General features: G+C 34.6%; 3 protein-coding genes across 4 annotated transcripts; 2 read left to right on the top strand and 1 right to left on the bottom strand.

Moving 5' to 3' along the window:
* LOC115452894 (malignant fibrous histiocytoma-amplified sequence 1 homolog) lies at positions 1–2,588 on the top strand. The gene is made up of 3 exons (XM_030181514.2): positions 1–1,260; positions 1,337–1,410; positions 1,893–2,588. The coding sequence occupies exons 1-3, from the start codon at positions 176–178 to the stop codon at positions 2,162–2,164; spliced, it is 1,431 nt and encodes a 476-aa protein (XP_030037374.1). The 5' UTR covers positions 1–175; the 3' UTR covers positions 2,165–2,588.
* Positions 2,589–5,831: 3,243 nt separating this feature from the next.
* Positions 5,832–8,826, bottom strand: LOC115452895 (nucleoside-triphosphatase THEP1). Of its 2 annotated transcripts, none has more exons than XM_030181517.2 (4): positions 8,703–8,826; positions 8,082–8,338; positions 7,123–7,320; positions 5,832–5,927 (listed from the first exon to the last, which is right to left on the bottom strand). In XM_030181517.2, exons 2-4 carry the CDS (start codon positions 8,298–8,300, stop codon positions 5,853–5,855), a joined length of 492 nt encoding a protein of 163 aa, XP_030037377.1. In that variant the 5' UTR covers positions 8,301–8,338; positions 8,703–8,826; the 3' UTR covers positions 5,832–5,852. The 2 variants fall into 2 exon arrangements, with proteins under 2 accessions (XP_030037377.1, XP_030037376.1); XM_030181516.2 differs by lacking the exon at positions 8,703–8,826 and adding an exon at positions 8,450–8,696.
* A 1,588-nt stretch (positions 8,827–10,414) lies between these two features.
* Positions 10,415–18,382, top strand: LOC115452893 (probable enoyl-CoA hydratase, mitochondrial). The gene is made up of 6 exons (XM_030181513.2): positions 10,415–10,672; positions 16,575–16,751; positions 16,843–16,991; positions 17,086–17,290; positions 17,647–17,834; positions 18,105–18,382. The coding sequence occupies exons 1-6, from the start codon at positions 10,567–10,569 to the stop codon at positions 18,168–18,170; spliced, it is 891 nt and encodes a 296-aa protein (XP_030037373.1). The 5' UTR covers positions 10,415–10,566; the 3' UTR covers positions 18,171–18,382.
* Positions 18,383–18,599: the final 217 nt, after the last annotated feature.

Below are 18,599 nucleotides of genomic sequence, written 5' to 3'. Positions count from 1 at the left end.
TTCTCTTTGATTTGCCCCTGATTTGGCATTTTGAGGTTAAAGTTGTTATGGTATTTTCATTTAATTTAAATTCTAACTTGTAAGTTAATAAAATGCACCAAGGTGGATGTAATAAAACAATAACTTACGCTAAGTGATAAACATAACCGAAATATATAAGTTAATTCATTTATTCATGGAGGAGACAACTAAAAATGAACCAAAAAAGAATGGGTTCTCGAATGGTTTAGTCAAAGCAATTGAATTAAAATTAGAACGAAGTTATCAAAATGTTACTGTCTTGGATTTGAGTCGAATATATAATATACAAGGTAAAGATGAAGATATAAAACTTCCGCCGGGTCTGAAAGAATTATGCCTGTCGCATAACAAATTGACTTACTTACCTGAATTCGTCTTAATTCAAGTAAATTTAAAAATTCTGGATGTCTCCCACAATTGCATAAATAATTTCGATGATGAACCTAAGTTTTGTAACACATTAGAAGAATTAAATATTTCCAATAATAATTTGAAAGGACCACCACTCTGGATTTGGTTGTCTACCCCTCGAAATTTAGAAAAACTTGATATCAGCTGTAATCCAAATATAGCTTCTACACCAAACTGTGACAAGTTTCTAAAGATTCTAGATTCCACAACTCTACTTACACATTTGAATATACATCATTGCAAATTAAGAAAAAGCTATGATTTACTGACAACATTTCCAAAAGTAAAAATGTTAAAAATTGGAGATGAAGATTATAATCATCACTACATATGTAATAATCTACTAGAAGTGCCATGCAAAAGCTTGATCAAATGCTGTGATATAGAATCATTAAATCTATGTAATACCAAGTTGTATACTGTGAACTCTGACATAGATATTTATAAAAATATGAGACATATAGATTTGTCTTTTAATTATATACACAGTTTACCAGATGAATTTTGTAATTTATCAAACTTAGAAGTATGCATATTATCTTGCAATAAGCTATTATATTTACCTGACAATATTTACAAGTTAACTAAACTTAAAAAGCTGTTGCTAGATAGTAATGAACTCTGCATGTTGCCTATAAATTTAGATCAATTAACAAATTTAAGAATTCTTGACTTGTATGATAACAATTTGTATGAAATTCATTATGATATCACAAATCTAGATGAAATAGACTTTGCTCAGAATTATTTTGAAGAAGTACAAGATAATGAATATGTTATAAAAAAGCAGAGGTTAAGACTGAGCCGTGATTTTAGGAATGAAGGAAGGTATAATATATTTTTTACATTTTAATAACAAATATGTAATATTTATCATCATATTATTTTTTATTTATTTTTACAGGAAATTAGAAGAAAAGGAATCAAATGATGAGTTCTCAGATGATGATGATCTATCTGAGGTGTCTGCAAGCAAAGGTTAGTTCTAAACATTATATATAATTATGTTTTAGCTGTTTTACTATTACACCACTCCTAATTAAATTAAGAAATTTAGGTACAACATAATTTTCATAATAAAATACACATCCCCTCTCACATCTTGGAAAAGACAGTATCTGACTTGTGAAAAGTTGTGCCTTCTGTCCTCGGATCACTAGGAGTATGAATCTTAAATAAAATTAAGGTACTCAGTACTTACTATGCATGCAAACATAGCTGTGATGTGAATCTCATATTATTTATTTCAGGCATTTATTTTAAAACATAAATTTTATTGTTAATGCTATTCAGTGGGATTTTAGTTTTATTTAAGTATGATACATTTTTTTCACCAACTTACAAAGATTTAATGATTTAATATCATGTAAATGTATTTAATGTTTCTATCATTGCGAGGGTGGTTTTTCATCTAAATCTGAATAATATACTTTAACCAAAATCTTTAATATTCTTTACAGAATGTCCGAAATCAGAATATGATCCGCCAAGTTCGCCAGAAGATTGGGATTCGGATGATTATTGGATACCACAGTATTATAGGACTATGACACCACCAATGTCACCATGGGCCTACTTCGTAAAACAGAAAATAGACGAGGGCAACTTTTGTCCAATAGATGCACATCCAGTGTCTGTTGTGGAAAAAGTTAAATACGAGAAACTGTGCAACCCTGTTGAAGAGCATGAGTCCGATGGTCAGTTTGATGACTGTACCGATGATGAAAGCTGATTAGTAACTAAAAGCAATAAAAGAAGACATCTGCTTGCTATAGTAATTCCTACAATAATTTGACAAAGTACAACTTGTATGTGCCTTAGTTGATATTTGATAAAAATCTGGCCTAAATTGTGACAAATTGTTAAGTTTCAACTCATTTAAATGTTAACTGCCAGTACTGGATTCATATGACTGGTTTCATAATAGATTTTATATTCTAGAACCTATGTTATATAATTTCTGTGATGTTATTCTGCATAATATTTAAAGAGTTAAGGTTATGATTTTTGTTTACTGAAGTCGAATATTTAATTACATTTGTTCCCACTCACATTGAGGGGCAGCACTAGATTTAAGTTAATCCAATATCCCAAGTAGACATCAGATATTAAGTTAAAAGTTTACATGCCAAAACAAAGAGTCAATATGATTATCATTGCTTAATTTTACTACCTATCTTCTTACATTACCTATTACCTACTAATACTAATATTATAAATACGAGTTAAGTTTTTAGATATTGGTTACAAACCTCCGGATGGTTATGGATGAAATGTGGCACACCGACAAGCCATATATTATAAATGCATATCATGCTTCTTTTATACTAGAATGTTTCTCCTGTAAGAATATAAAAAATGTTGATTAGCTTTCTTAAATAGATGGCGAGTACAAATGGCGAATTGGATCACTACAGTGATTTTGTTAGGCTAACATTATAAAGTGCTTCCTAAGTTTTTATCTCTAAAAAGTACGCAGTAAGTCTTTTACGGGGAAGATCACAAAGGCGTAGCTGGCAACAACATCTAGTTTAACAACTCTACTCTGCAACAAAAAAATGCCCTACTTTGTAACAGAAGAAATTACAACCATCTTTTTATTTGTCACTATGTTGATCGCAGCTTCACTTACGTGAAAAACCATTCCCGCGACAAAAGTCTTAAACCATTGCAAACGCCAGCACCATCTATTAAAAAACATTAAAAATTCACTATTCAGCATGGGATCAAATTCCCAGGATGAAAAGGATCCTAAGTACCTATATGTTAGTCAAGGATATGATCTACCCGTCTACCGTATTTCATCCAAATCTGTTCAGTAAGTATTTGCTTGTTACAAACTCACCAATATTTTCTCACATTTTCAAATTTATATAATTCATAAATGTGGAGGAATGCCTTTATCAAATTAACGACAAAAAAGCTTTATGAAATCACTAGCTTTTGTCCGTGACTCCGCCCGCGTGATAAAGATTTTCCGGGCTAACATTTTCCGTGACAAATGTCACGCTATATATTTTCCCAGGATAGAGAATAGCTTATGTCCTTCCCAAGATCTCAAACTATCACCATGACAAATTTCATCTAAATTCGTTGAGTAGTTTTTGAGTTAAACGCCTTCGACAGGCAGAGAGTTGCAGCGGGGGACTTCGTTTTATAATATATTTCATAGAACTTTTTCAGAGGAACAATTTCATTACAGCTCCGCTCCTTTAGGTCATAGCGTGATGATATATAGCCCATAGCCTTCCTAGATGAAAGGGCTCTCCAACACTAAAAACATAAACATAAAACGAAAATGGATCAACCAGAATAAAGTTTTTTTGAAATACTTACAAATGGCTTACTTTGATTGTAGATCATTGATTCCTAAAGTGGTCCAGGAGTTGGACCCCTAGGATTCCACGGGAGACTTGAGGGGTTCTACATTGACATGACCAAAGAATGGAGGTCCACGAAAATTTATCTTTTTTGATAGTACAGTACATGTTTATTTTTTAACCTGTCATACGTTTGTTAGCCCGACAAGGGTCGGCTTATACACACACATCGGGCTTTTGGGTGAGCGCTTTAGGCACTCGCAACCCTTGATAATTCCCCCCCGAGGCAATTCTTGTGCACTTGGTCTCCACACCAAATGCACGCCCATGCTTGGGGGCACATTTGCCGCGACCCTAGGTGCACAGCTCGTGCGTATGCCTCTTGGTTGCTAAGTTCACATTGAGGTCTGTCTAAGGGTTCGAGAACATTTCCCTTCCCTTCCTTCCAACCATCCCAAAAACTCCTCTTCCTTCCCCTTCTCTTCCTTCACTTTATCTCCTCCCTTCTTCCTCCTGGGCCCTAAGACCGCCTAGCGAGAGGCTACCGAACCTCCAGTGATAGCGGTAGGGCCCACCAACTCATCATGGGGCTGCCGTGGTTGCTAAGCCGGGGATCGCCTGTACACCATTAGCAGGGTACCCCCGGTGATAACCACGACAGTTCCCCAAAAAAAAAACCTTGATAATTTAAGTGACCATGCTACAGGCAACCCACCAGAACCTGGGCTCAGGACATGACATCAGCGATTATGGGATGAGCGTACTAAACAATCTACCCGTTACTTTATTCGTCGGCTCGCAGGCGAAACTAATAGAAGAGTCGGGGGGACGGGGAACGTGGCGAGGACGAAAATACGGTCGTGTAGAGTGTATGCAATGGTACTCGCGCGCACCTTTAATATTTATAATGATTTCTTATGTTTACGCGAATGTTAGACATTGAAATTAAACTAATTTTCGGATTCTATCGCGGTGCTAGTATTTTATTTTCTCCCGACGTTTCGAAGACTTTGCAGCCTTCATGGTCACGGGGGGGACTGAGGTGTTGTTCATCCGTAAAGTCAAAGTTACAATATCTACCTACATTTTACAATTATACAACTTTTTTAAATTTTTTAATTTTAGCTGTTGGTGGTCCGATCTACGCAGGATGAGCTCACAGTGTCTTGAAGTCTGGCAGCCGGTCTTTTGGGTTCCGATTTAATTAAATGTAGAACTGGATCCCAGGCTTGTGCAAGCTTCCAACCATCTTCCCTATTGAAATTAGGATGTTTTTTAATTTCAATAGCCTCGCGAATCATCCTAGGCAGGAATCGGTGTTCTTTGGCGAGGATTTGTGGCTTGTCTAGTCGCAGATAATGATTGGCGCCTCCCTCAGAGTGTTCTTTTTTTCCGTCTTCTATGTGGAGGGGGCTCAGATGCCTCCGCCGAAGGACACTTTCAGCGTCAACGACAGCGCGACACCACCTTTGACGCTGCCATCCATCCCGAAGATCATGGCAATGTGCTCAATACAAACAAACTAACTCCCTGCCGCCCGCCCGCGACCCCACGATAGCCCCTATTAGTCGCCTCTTACGACAGGCAGGGGATAACGTGGTGGAATTCTCCAAACGCTCCCAACCCACAGGGCGGGAGACGCCGGTCAATCGTCCATAGGCGCCTCCTACGTCTCCTCTGGGGGCGGAAGGTATCTCCTCCAAACGCTGTGATCCCTCTCGACACTACCTTACGCGACATGACCACCTCGCCGAAGTGCAATATTTAAATACAATATTCAATTACACAGCACGCGAAGCACTCTGACCGCCGACAATGGAAGAGACTGCGGCCAGCATCGAGAGGTCTCCTCCGACCTTATATATCCCCTAAAGCAGCTATACTCAACCCGCGGGAAAGAGCTATAATCGTCAAAAAAAAAGAGAGAAATGTGTTTCGGCCTAATAATAAGGCTGAATGCTGTACACAATTACGACACGTAGCGGTCGTCATAGACGCGTAAATCTCAGTAGATATAGTATGCAATAATATTAAGTAACGCTTTTGTTGAAAAAGTCATTAGAATTAAAATAGAAGAAATGATCCAAATTATCAAATATTTTATTTTGTACTTAAACTGGTTTCAATTTCTTGCATTATTTCTTCGTAGATGTGATTTCTGTTTTCGTAAGTGACCTGAAAATAAAGATTTTGTATCAAAATTATAATATTACACAATTGATAGAACTGGATGCTCAAAAGGCCAACAACGCTCAGTTGCACCGCTAATGGCCCTGTCAGTCACATTATATTATAGGAAGAGGCAGAGGCGTAGCTACCGCCGTATCAGCCGTATCTGTGATACGGGGCCTCGAGCTTTGGGGCCCCTCTTGGCCCATACCTACATTAAACAAGTGTGCGCCCAAAAGTTCCTGCCCTGACGAACCCTCAACAAATATAGATATAGGGCCCCTCGAAGGCAAGCTACGCTACTGGCAAGAGGCCACTATGTTTTCCAACATTGAACACTACAAAAGCAATACCCATAAGGCGGACAAAACACCCATATTATAAATTAACTTTAAAACTATTATAAAAAGTCTTTACTGGTGGTAGGTCTCACATATGTGAGAGTCTGCATGGTTAGGTACCACCTCAATGACTATTTCTTCCGCCAAGCAGCCGTGTGTAGTCACTGTTGTGTTCTGGTTTAAAGTACATTGTAGCCAATGTACCCTACTGGACATAAAAAGACTTAACATCTCATGTCTCGATGGCGAGCGCAATGGAATTTTATTTTTTATTTTTTTTTTTTATTTTATTTATTTAAAAAATCCACAGCCCTTAATACTAGAGTGACACAATCTGATACACTTATCTTAAGGCCAATAACGGATTTACATTTTGTTTACACGTTTAAATAACAGGCAGTCAAAAGTGGGATAGTGTTTCTAGAGGAGCATATATATGTGTGTGTGTGTGTGTGTGTGTGTGTGTGTGTGTGCGTGTGTATGTGCGTGTGTGTGCATGTGTATGTGCGTGTGTGTGTGCGTGCGTGTCACCATTTATATATATTTATACATTTACATATGTATTATTTAGTTATTTATTTGTATTACATTGTCTTCATAAAGAATTTTTAAAACATCACATTTAAATTTGTTTTTGCTTGCATGAAAAATGTCAGCTGACATAAACTTCTTATTATAAACTCTTTGTAGTCGGCTCACTATTGAATTCTGCGCGTAATTCGTATACGAGTGAGAAACCGCAAATAGGCTCGGATTTCGCGTGAAATGTTGAGGGATGCATAAACGTAAAATTTTACTTGTGAGAGAGAAGCAGTCAATGTATCCTCATACTTAGTAAGTTTAACATACAAGATACTTACCACCCACACTTTAGCCTTATTATGATTTCTTATATTTTCAATTAGCTTGTCACTTTTTGTAATAGGTATTGTGGCTAAAACTGTATAATTTAATTGCTGGTCAAATATATTTTTAATTTTATTTTTAAATGCATTACTGAAGAATTCCATTTTTCCAATCTCATCTATGACAAGCAAACTTTGAGATCCAAATTGTTTCTGGAAACAGAGTAAAAAAATGATGTATAATAATATTCATAAGGTTTTTAAATTTCACTTTCAATAAAGAAGAAACATAGATGTACCAGTAGTGGTAATTACTGTGATCTTTAGATTAAGCACTCTAAACTATATTGGGTTTTTTTTTTCTTAAAACAACCAAATTTTAATTAATTTTTAATATGGGACTATACTTAATTTCTAACATTAAAACTATTCATACTTCTAATGGTACCACATTTTTTAAACTCTTATAGATAATAGAATCAATTGGCATTTAGAAAAATATTTGTATAAATTGCCCATTTTTTCCAATTGTAATTTTTTTTTAAATATCTTCACTCAAATCTTAATGTTTTAAAAAATTATGTACAGTTTCCTATGAAAGTTTTCTTTTGGTTACAGTAGAAACGGTAACTACCCCTGCTGTCCCATCTTAAAAATTCACTGTATATAATTGGTGTGAATATATTTATTTAAAACTTTATTGTACACCATAAATATAAGAAACTAGACACATTTGTATACAGATGGTGGAAATGAATATATACTATTTAATCTTAGTTTTTATTTATTATACCACAGTACTAAAAGGTATTCACAATATCATGGAAAGGCTCTGGAATGTATATCATTGTGGAGAGTGATATACGAGGCATTGCAGTAGCCAATTAACAACTTTAGATACTTCCAATCTTTAACATTCAATCATACTTAAGTAGAAAATTAATTTAATTGCTATAATTAAAATATTCATGTACCTCATTCAAACAAGGCAATGCAACATTTTCAAATTCTTCTATAAGCACGCCATATTTTCCAACTTTAGCTTTAACAGGGCTGTTGAGGAGAGCTAGGTCTCTGGCTAAGCGACCCCGTAGCCCATCAAGGCTGACTACATCAAATCCTTCTCTTACCCTATTTTTTCTTATTTCTTCTGTATAAAAACCATATACTTTAATATTATTCGCTGCAACCATGGACGAAATCTTTTTAATCAAAGTCGTCTTTCCGATTCCTAAAATATAATGTTAAAAGATTAAAAAAGAATAGAATAACCATACATAAAAGGCAATTATTAGACCTTAAAATTACTATTATTAAATAACATTGTCATAAAATATTATACCTGGATCCCCTGTGATTAATAAATATCTATACTTATTGGCCATATTGCCAATAATTGAGTAATCAGTTCTAGTTCCCCTAAACAACTAATGCATTTCATAAGTAACCAACAAAGGTTATTCTCGTTAAAAATCAAAACAATTTATATATTTCTCAGCTTTCACAGCAAATTTCAATCGCAATTGACATTTATGATTTTTGAAATTTCGTCTTAAATTTTTATTTTGAACAGATTTTGAAATATGAATACATACATATTTACTTATTTTTATTTTTTTATAGCCGGGGATACATGTCCTTCAGCCGGTACTGAGTATTAGAATTCCTGGGTTGCCTGTTTTTCGAGAAATGATATTACAGAGTACCTACATAAAATAAATACCGTATAAAATATACTGGTATTTTATTATATTATATATTGTAGGTCCTTTCATACCACACTCTTTTTGTGGTAGGTAACCTAATAGCTTTGTTCTTCTTTGAGACAGTTTGTCAAGACAGGTACAATTATTTAGAATGTATTATACAGAAAACATACTTAATAGTTTTCTAATATGCTACCTATTCATTCAGATTTTAGTAAAAAAATAACCATGCACCATCCTTTATCTTTATATAAAATAGTATCTATCTTTGTAATGCATAATACCTACCTTTGAATTGCATAGTACTTAATACCTTCCTATCTTTGTAATGCATTGTATCTATGTTTCTTACGAATTTTATACGAGCAGTGAAGATTATTATGGAAGTCTTCCATAACTTTGGTAATCATTTGCGCTCTTTAATTGGGTCTGTGGGTTCACCGAAGACAATCAACGTTCCATACATTCTGTTCATTAGTTTCATTCATGTTGTATAAAGAATTTTACAACATTTATGAAGTAAGTCCTAGAAATGTGTATGATCAAATAGCATTTTATCACTACTTTATTACGGTGAAAAATTGCACATGTTTGCTTTGCAATAGGTACGATCAGTAGCGAATGTATAAAATAGATATATCTATTCTCTGGAATGTTTATACCTTGATACATAACTATTTTATTATTTTATGCACACTACGGAATAATAAAAACACACTGGCAACCTTAAATAGAGTCGTGTGATCTGAGATGGTTAACATAATCGAATGTTTAACTGATATCGGACCCTGTTCTGATATTTTTTTTTATTATTATAATAATATGTTGTATTGAATACGTATTAAAAACAAATTAATATTATACTTACTGTTTAATCGCATGTACTCCAAACAGTTCTCGCAAGCAAAGTCGAATACAAATGTTTAATAATTATAATAGAATGATTTAAAAGTAGTATAATATCATGCAAGCCTAGGTGTCCACTTAAAAAATATATCGATATTTATATTCGATGTAAAATATCGATATTTTTTAAATATCGCATACTTTCTACAAAAGTTTAATATTATGTATAATAACATAGCTATATTAGTGTAGTGTAATAATAGTGCTTTTCTATGAGTGCTACTTGAATAGAATTGTACTACTAAGAACTAGCAAGTAAAAGTCTAATATAAACAATTAAAACAACGATTTTAAATTGCCTCATCGCCAACGGCACGGCCAAAGAGGTGAAGATGACCGATGACGCAAGAAGAGTGAGAATGAGTGAAAGTGTTGAATGAAACTGTGAAAGAAAGTAAATATAATTAACGTATAGAATCTACACACTATATAAGGTAATTAAGCTATGAATTAAGCTGATCACTCACAGATGTCACTATTTTCAAATTGTCCCTGCTTTAATGAGCTCTATTTAAAATTAAAATAGTTAAAATTATTTAAGTTTTTATAAATTCCACAAAACAAGCAAATATTCGATGATTCTATAAATAAATATATCGAATACAAACAATATTTATCAAAACATCGAATCAATCCGATATATCGTATGGAAAACATCGAATAAATTCGATATATCCCTGTGCCCATCACTAGTCTAAAACACTTGTTTCTTTTCTTATCGTTTTGCTATCACTGTATCAAAGTTCACTTGTCTCTTAGCTATTTTTGCCGGTGTTAACCATTATCGCTCACTTTATCATTTAGTAGCGGATAAAGGCGGCAGCTTACTGCAATCAAATAAAAAAATATGGCTTCAATGGGTGTCGTTTCTAGAATCTTCTTAGGAAAGAATGTAATCAACAAAAGCAGAGTTGCTGTCGTATCCAATACCGGCATCAAGTTCTATAGCGCAGGTTAGTGTAGAAAATCTTTACATAAATTAATTATATATATTGCAGAAATTTACTATTTTATACTGGTTCTATAACATGACCAACTTTTGCAGTGTTTTATGCTGAGTAAGGTAAAATATCACTTTTTGATATTTGTGTATTACTTATGTCTCAAATATTTCGTTTTACTTCCTTTTGACTATATTATAAAGTTACTGGTTATGACGAGATACCTACTCTTTACGTTTTATATTTAAATAAGTAAGTAGGTGTAAATAATATTCCATCACGAGAAGTAAAAAATGGTTCTTAAAGAGATCGGAACCGGTTTCAAGGCCATCATACGTGCCACAGCCCATAATCTATTTTTTTTTTAACGGCTGATCCTGCAGTCTACACCTGGAGGAACCTGCGAACGGTATACTGGTTCCTCCCGGCTTAACGACTGCAGGGGCCTCGAGGAAAGTGGGAGGGAAGAATTGGGAGAGGAGTGTGGGGGGAAGGAAGAGGAAGTATTAGGATGGGCAGAGAGGAAAAGGAGGTGAAATGTTCTACGAGTCCCTGTCAGACCCCCCAAGTGAACTTGCAACCATGGGGGTGTAGGCATCACTTTTTGTGTGCCTAGGGCCGCGACAAATTTCCCCCCATGCATGGGCGTGTATTCGGTATGGAGACCGAGCGCACAAGAATAGCCTGGGGGGGGGGGGGGGTCATAATCAATTTGTTCACATATAACTGTTACAGTAGGTACTTAGAACCTAGAACTCTTTTCGGAACACTAATGGATTTAATAGATCTTGGTTGGATCAATGTCCCTACTTTTTAAACACAAGTTTAAATTTATATTGCATCAAGTGCTTATTGAGATTCAGTATTGAGTACAACATATGCTAGTGATATTAAGTATATAGGTAAGTGTTGGTAGAGGTATTTTATATAGATAAATCTTATTTTTCAAGGTATGAAGAAAAGACCTTGGAAAACTTTTATTTAATTTTGAGCTACTTAAGAGTAACTACTTTGAAAATTATGAAGTAATTTTGTACCCAGCTTTCCAGTACTTTTTGTGAAAAAGTTGTTAAATAAGCTTCTGAAAAGTGAAACTTTTAGGGAAACAAAATGTTCATTATATTATCGTACTATGCCATGAGAAATTTTTTGGCAATAAAAATATAAAGAAAATCACAAAAATTGTGGCATGAAATTACATACAAATTTATCAAAAGATACAGACAATGGTAGGTTTCAATGAAATTGTACTAATTGACACATTGTTAACAAGCATTGAAAATTCAATTTATAAAAGTAATATAATTTTATTTATACTGTGTAATTCTAAAACTTGCTTAATTTAAATTAAATAACTAATATTGCTCTGTTCACTTTATTTTGCTCTTGCAAGTTGCAAAATGATATTGGTGCCTACCTTAAGCATGAATAATAAACAAATGTGCCTTAAGTATTTGTATTGGTAAGTTAATATTAAATAACCGTTCTCAATAACTTATACTAGTATTGTTATGTATTGAGTATGTTTTATGTTTCCAACCATTATTTTTTTCAACATTATTACCGATAGATAGTTATACTTCACAGATATGGTATTCTCATCTATCTTAGTTTGTAGGAACACAGAAAACCACCAAAGTAAGCATTTCAACTGTGTAATCTGTCTGTAAGACATTAAGGCTGGCTGTAATAAGAGATTCATGCTGTCAAGTCCCATACATTTTGACACACAGTGTTCTATAGGTACACGGCTTACTATTTGAAGATTACACGCGGGACATTGTACTGCCTTTTTTAGTACCAAATTTCTATACAAACATTTACTTAAGCAACCAAAACTATAACTTATTCCATAAGTACCACAAATATACATGCTAGGGGTATTATAAGTGCAAAAGAGAATAGATAAACTCCGTGTTGTGTCACGAACCGGTTCATAGACGAAGCTTAAATACGAGATATTGCTTTAAAATTAACTCAAATATGCTTGTAGTATGTATCATTGCGCACTCTCATTTCGTTACTTTCTTTTAAGTAGACACATTTTATAAGCATCATGCATTTGCAGACCCAAACATAAAGAAAACGTGTCAATTTCCGCCCGCTATCAAGAGGCTGCCGACAGCTTTTTAAGAGCGACCTTTATAGTTATGAAATAAAGTCGTATTTCATTCTTTAATTTTTGACGGTCCGTAAGATTAACATTAATTGTAATAAACAGTCCATATCATGTGATGTTTTTTTTATCAAATATTCGTGTTACTGATACGTCTAGTTCTTCTTTAATAAACAAAAAGAAAACCGCGGGTTCTTTATTTTTATATTCTGGCGCGAGCGGTGAGGTTGACGAAAGACATACTTACTACATACTTAGTACAAATTTAATAGGTATTCCACTAGAATTTGATTTTATATTCGATAAATGGCAAATTTAAAGCAAAGTCACGTCCTTACTACCCGCTTTCATCAAAATGTCATTCGATTGTGACTTTAATCAAGTGTTTCAAAAAAAAAACTGACGATTCGCACACGGTTATTTATAAACAAACGTAATTACTACTAACATAAATAAGTAAGCTTTTAAAAAAATGAAAGGGGTCTAACAAATATTTTACTTGGCATAGCTCCTATAACAATGTCGATTAATATAATTATGTGTAAAGTGGTCAAACTCGCTTATCGTGAAAGACTATTAAGCCTTTACAATAAATTAACCCAACCGCTTACTATGCGTTAATAGTAAGAATAGACCAATCTAATCACGCATATATAAATATTTAACAAACTTTATTCTAGTTCGCCTGTTTTCGCTATGTATCCGGTTAAGATCGTTTATTTCAATCGCCCATTAATCTACTGTTTAGCCTAATCTTACATCTTGTTATAAAAGATACCCATGGTCAACATTGAGATTCTTAAATATATATTACCTGGTATATTACCTGCACATCCTCGAACTTTGCGAGGTTCATTTAATATTAAAATCTTGTCAGTGTATATCAAAGAGTATGTACTTATATTAAATTCTTTAGGATTGCCGCGCGCATATCTTATCAAGTGTCTTTGCCACACCCGACCACCGAATATTATAAAAAATAAAATATTTAAATTTGTTTTAATGAATACCTATCCATAGGTATTAATTGGTGTCAATTAGCCCATGGCCCGACAAAAAGGGGCTATAGAACTCCAAGCAGAAATGACCTTCATATATATAGTGGTAGAATTCATAAATATATAGTAACATGAATTAGGAATAATAAATAACAAAATATTATAATAAAAAAATAAAATTACAAAATATTCAAGATATGTATATATAAATAAAACTTATAATATACAATCTACATAGCTAAGTAATGCTTCGTTAGTGTTACGAACCTATCTAGCAGTTTACATTTGTGGATAATTTGACTCGCATGTCGCTTTGACTTAAAAAAAAACCATGTTATAGTATGTACCCACAATTTGTAATAATATAAAGCTATTGTTGTAATCAAAAACTCATATTATTTCATTAACTAGGCCTTGATCGGAGGTTAATATAATCTTATCTCCTAATGACTGTTGCGTTACACTGTGATTTATTAAATAAATTATGTAAGTTATAATTAATATTTCACTGTTGACACATAATAACGAAAGCGAATTGTAACTTATCACCAGTTATATACGCACTGCGTCTATAAGTTCTATAACAACGCCTCAGCACATCAGCGCGTCATCATCATAGGAGTGGCTTAGTTCAGTTTTGTTTTAATATTGTCTTCGTAGATGAATTCCTTACTATATAGATGTCGTTTATGGAATACTTATTTATTTCTTTCAAATTTTCATAAAATATAATTGATGATATTTTAAACATTAAATAAATCAATGTAAATAATAATAAAAAGGCCCATGTTCAGCGGTGGACGTCCTGCAGCTGATAATAACGAAATATTAATTACGCATTACTGGGGAAATTAATTCTCACGGCTGCCGAAATACAGTCAGTATCTACTAATTTATAACTTTGCTAACGGAGAGGAGTTGGCCCTATCCAGCGCAAATAGTAATATCTTCTATCTATGGAAAATGACTACTACACAAAGAGCATTATACAATATTACGTATATATCGTTTGCAAATCATATATTTTTTTATTTTCTAAATAATATTGTCGGCCATAAAATACGTAACGAGGCAAGAAAAGTGTTATTAAACATTAGTTTTTATAAACGCAATAGAGAAATAATAAAACAACATATAATACAGCACGTACACGATATCAATTCTGTAAATGGCTTCGTATTCAAGCATAACAACATGGCAATTGAGGATATCGACTTGTATGTATTCAATAATATTTAATATTGAACGAAGAACAATGTACAATGGCACTCGTACTGGTGCACCACCGATAATAATATTGCCTGACGTAAAGAGGCCAGGTTCATTTGAACTTTAGTCGGTAACTTAAATACTCGTATAAATATAAATGATTTCCTATAATATTATGATCCTATAATACACTATCCCAAGGGCCTCGTTTACAAATGAGGTCACGAAAATATACTTATATCAGAATTGCCGCCAAGCAGCAGTGTGTCACAACTGCATTCCGGTTTGAAGAACATTGTAGTTGGTGTATTGCTGGACATAATAAGAAATCTAATGTCTCGGGATGGCGAGCGTAGTGGAATATCAAACAATACTTTATAATTCAAGTTTTTGTTTGGTGTTTCTACTGTTTATGGGCGGTCGTATCGCTTACGATCAGGCGAACGGCAAACTCGTCTCGTTTTTTTAAAGCAAAAAAATGGCATGCCCGTGAGGTGGGGTCAAAGTACGATATAAACTTAAAAGGCAGCAACTTCGTCCGTAGTCTGTTTCGCCAGTAGGCAATCGCTCCGCCCTGTGGACTGGGGGCGTTTGGAGAATTCCACCACGGTATCCCCTGCCTGTCGTAAGAGGCGACTAATAGGGGCCATCGGAGGGTCGCCGGCGGGCAGCAGGGGGCTGTCCGCCGCTGGTGTAGGTTGTGCATGCTTAGCACATTGTGGTGACCCCCGGCATGGACGGCAGTGTATAGTTGGCCTCATGCTGCCGTAGACGCCGAGGGCGTCCTTCGGTGCGCGGGAGCTTCTGAGCCCCCCACCCATAGGAGACGGGCCGCAAGGCGGCACCGCGCAGGGGCGTCTCGGGACGAAGACTTAGACAACTCCGTCAGAGGAAGCCCGCAGCCGTTCCTAATGCGCCGAAGAGGGCCACCACGGAGTTTTAGCTGGTAGGCCGTGCGAGGGTTAGTTGTACATAGGATTAGGGACTCGGCCCGGCGGTCGCCCGAAGGTCGTCACCAATTTCGGGCGGCTCAACGCCGGGCCGTAAGGCACGGTTACCCCAGCGTAACCGCTCAGTCACCCCCCACGAAGGCTGGGCGGCAGTAATAAGGGACTTTCTCCGCGAAACCAAAAAAAAATAAAAAAAAAGTAGGCTATCGCTGCATGAAAAAACGTTTTTTTATGCTTATTCTAAAGTTATAAAATATAACAATTATTTTATAACAATAGCCAGTCCCCTGAAGCTGTAAATAATATTTATATACTTATATATATATTTTATCATGAGAATAAGTAATAATGCTAGACATGGTAATTGTGTGTAGGTACTTACAGAAACGTCTTTTGTCCTTGGTCGTATATTTAATAAAATTGGTTATAATCATCTTTCCTAGTTCCTGGTATATTTCTTGAATTTTCAAGCGTCTTAGGAGTCGTATTGTTTTACATCATTTTTAAGAACAGAAAAAGAAGATTCATTTTTAAGAACTTATTACTAAATATTCAAAATTTAATATGTTATGTCAATAGCGAAATTTAATACATACTTTATCAGCAAATTCGGAAAAATATAGTATACATTTTGTTTTCAGCGCCTGCGTACGAAAATATTAAGATAGATGTTGTCGGCGCGAAAAAAAATGTTGGGCTTATACAGTTGCACCGGCCGAAGGCACTCAACGCTCTCTGCAAACCACTGTTTGTTGAGCTTGGAAAAGCTGTTAATGACTTTGATGCAGACAACAACATTGCAGCCATTATAATCACTGGTCAGTAACTTATGGCAGATTTATGTATATTTATAATACCTGTTACTTATGTTTTAAAATAAAGGATTTATAAAATGATTTTCTTTCTTAGGAAATGAGAAAGCTTTCGCCGCTGGTGCGGACATCAAGGAAATGCAAAACAACACCTACAGTCACAACACGAAAGAAGGATTCTTGCGTGAGTGGGAGGATATCTCGAACTGCGGAAAACCTATTATTGCCGCCGTCAATGGATTTGCTGTGAGTATTATGTTATTTACATATAACGTGTCAGTTGTCTTCAGAAACTATGCAATATGGAAAGAATAAGTCAATAGTTGATGTGTTTTAACAGTTAGGTGGTGGTTGCGAGCTAGCTATGCTCTGCGACATCATATATGCTGGTGAGAAAGCAAAATTTGGCCAGCCTGAGATCAACATAGGCACAATCCCTGGTGCTGGCGGTACCCAGAGACTCCCTAGATATGTCGGCAAGTCAAAGGCAATGGAGATTGTCCTCACTGGCAACTTTATTGATGCCCACGAAGCTGAAAAAATGGGTAAATAATTCTTATTAATATTGTTGAATCTACAAGCACTCCTCTCACTTTGGCTCTAAAAATAAAATGAATACATTTATTTAAGCATCATTTTACATTATTCTACATCTGTTGCATTAGTGTTGTCAATATCAAGAATAACATTGGGCCAGGAAAACTTATACAAATATGATTTTCCTATTCTGGAAATCGAACCCAAAACCTCGCAATTAACAACACAATGATGCTGCCAATAGACGTTTATTTAGGAAATTACGGAAAGCAATATTTATTTGTTATTATGTTGTGACAGGACTGCTAATTCATTAAATCAATTATGCTAACCAATTACGTAATCATGTAATAAATCTTTTCAGGTCTTGTCAGCAGAGTATTCCCAGTTGATAAACTATTAGAAGAGACTATCAAGTTAGCGGAGAGAATAGGCACACACTCTCCCCTTATCGTTAAACTGGCCAAACAATCGGTTAACCAAGCATATGAGACTTCCTTGAGAGCAGGTCTCCAGTTTGAGAAATCTGTTTTCTACGGCACCTTTGCTACGGTGAGTGTATCAATTTGATTTCCTGAATTTAATAGATCATTCTTTTCATTTTAAGTGGCTTTATTGGGATTTTTGCTATGCACACAACATCATCCATACTCTAAGACTTTTTTTTAAATATAAGTACAAATCATGCAGGCAAATTATAAAACAAAATGTCATTGTATTCATATTTTCACATACTATATTAACATTTTCGAAACTATACTTTTAACCTGTGTTTCTTAGATTAGACATAAATATAATTGTTATGTTTTTTTTTTATTACAGGAAGACCGAAAGGAGGGTATGACTGCCTTTGTTGAGAAAAGAGCCCCATCTTTCAAAAATGAATAATACCGTTTACCGTCTTTTTGAAAAAAATCTGTGTATCAATGTAATATTTATTGCATGAATATTACATGAATGAAATCAAAATATTCTTTAAGAAAATGTATTAATATCAAGCAATCAAGTGGATATATATTAAGTGTTATATACAATTTTCTAGTGGGTTTATAAAACCAAAACAAAAAGGTTTATACAAAATATACGAATTTTATTTTTTTTTTTGTGTTTAATTTTTACTCCACTAATATTTGTAATACTTATGATGATACTTCTAATATCTATTTGGCTTTTATAGTGTAACTAGCTTTTGCCCGCGAATCCGCCCGCGTGATAAAGATTTTCCGCGCTTAAATTTTCTGATATCAAAGTTACGCTGTATAATATTTTCCCGCGATAGAAAGTTGTCAATATTCTTCCCCAGGGTCTCAAACTATC

Source organism: Manduca sexta, chromosome 12 (genome assembly GCF_014839805.1).
Source record: "Manduca sexta isolate Smith_Timp_Sample1 chromosome 12, JHU_Msex_v1.0, whole genome shotgun sequence".
Classification (NCBI taxonomy): Eukaryota; Metazoa; Arthropoda; class Insecta; order Lepidoptera; family Sphingidae; genus Manduca; species Manduca sexta.
Note: the sequence above shows the minus strand (reverse complement) of the source record. Positions and strands in the feature narration are given on the sequence as shown.

Bases quoted from the DNA above. Each gene is read 5' to 3' on its own strand.
- LOC115452894 (XM_030181514.2), top strand. From the start codon at position 176: ATGGAGGAGACAACTAAAAATGAACCAAAAAAGAATGGGTTCTCGAAT. The intron at 1,261-1,336 runs GTATAATATATT...TTATTTTTACAG, and splicing joins GATTTTAGGAATGAAGGAAG to GAAATTAGAAGAAAAGGAAT. The intron at 1,411-1,892 runs GTTAGTTCTAAA...TATTCTTTACAG, and splicing joins TGAGGTGTCTGCAAGCAAAG to AATGTCCGAAATCAGAATAT.
- LOC115452895 (XM_030181516.2), bottom strand. From the start codon at position 8,492: ATGGCCAATAAGTATAGATATTTATTAATCACAGGGGATCCAG. The intron at 7,321-8,081 runs GTACATGAATAT...CTCTGTTTCCAG, and splicing joins CATTGCCTTGTTTGAATGAG to AAACAATTTGGATCTCAAAG. The intron at 5,928-7,122 runs GTAAGTATCTTG...CTTTATTTTCAG, and splicing joins ATAAGGCTAAAGTGTGGGTG to GTCACTTACGAAAACAGAAA.
- LOC115452893 (XM_030181513.2), top strand. From the start codon at position 10,567: ATGGCTTCAATGGGTGTCGTTTCTAGAATCTTCTTAGGAAAGAATGTA. The intron at 16,752-16,842 runs GTCAGTAACTTA...TTTCTTTCTTAG, and splicing joins TGCAGCCATTATAATCACTG to GAAATGAGAAAGCTTTCGCC. The intron at 17,835-18,104 runs GTGAGTGTATCA...TTTTTATTACAG, and splicing joins TCTACGGCACCTTTGCTACG to GAAGACCGAAAGGAGGGTAT.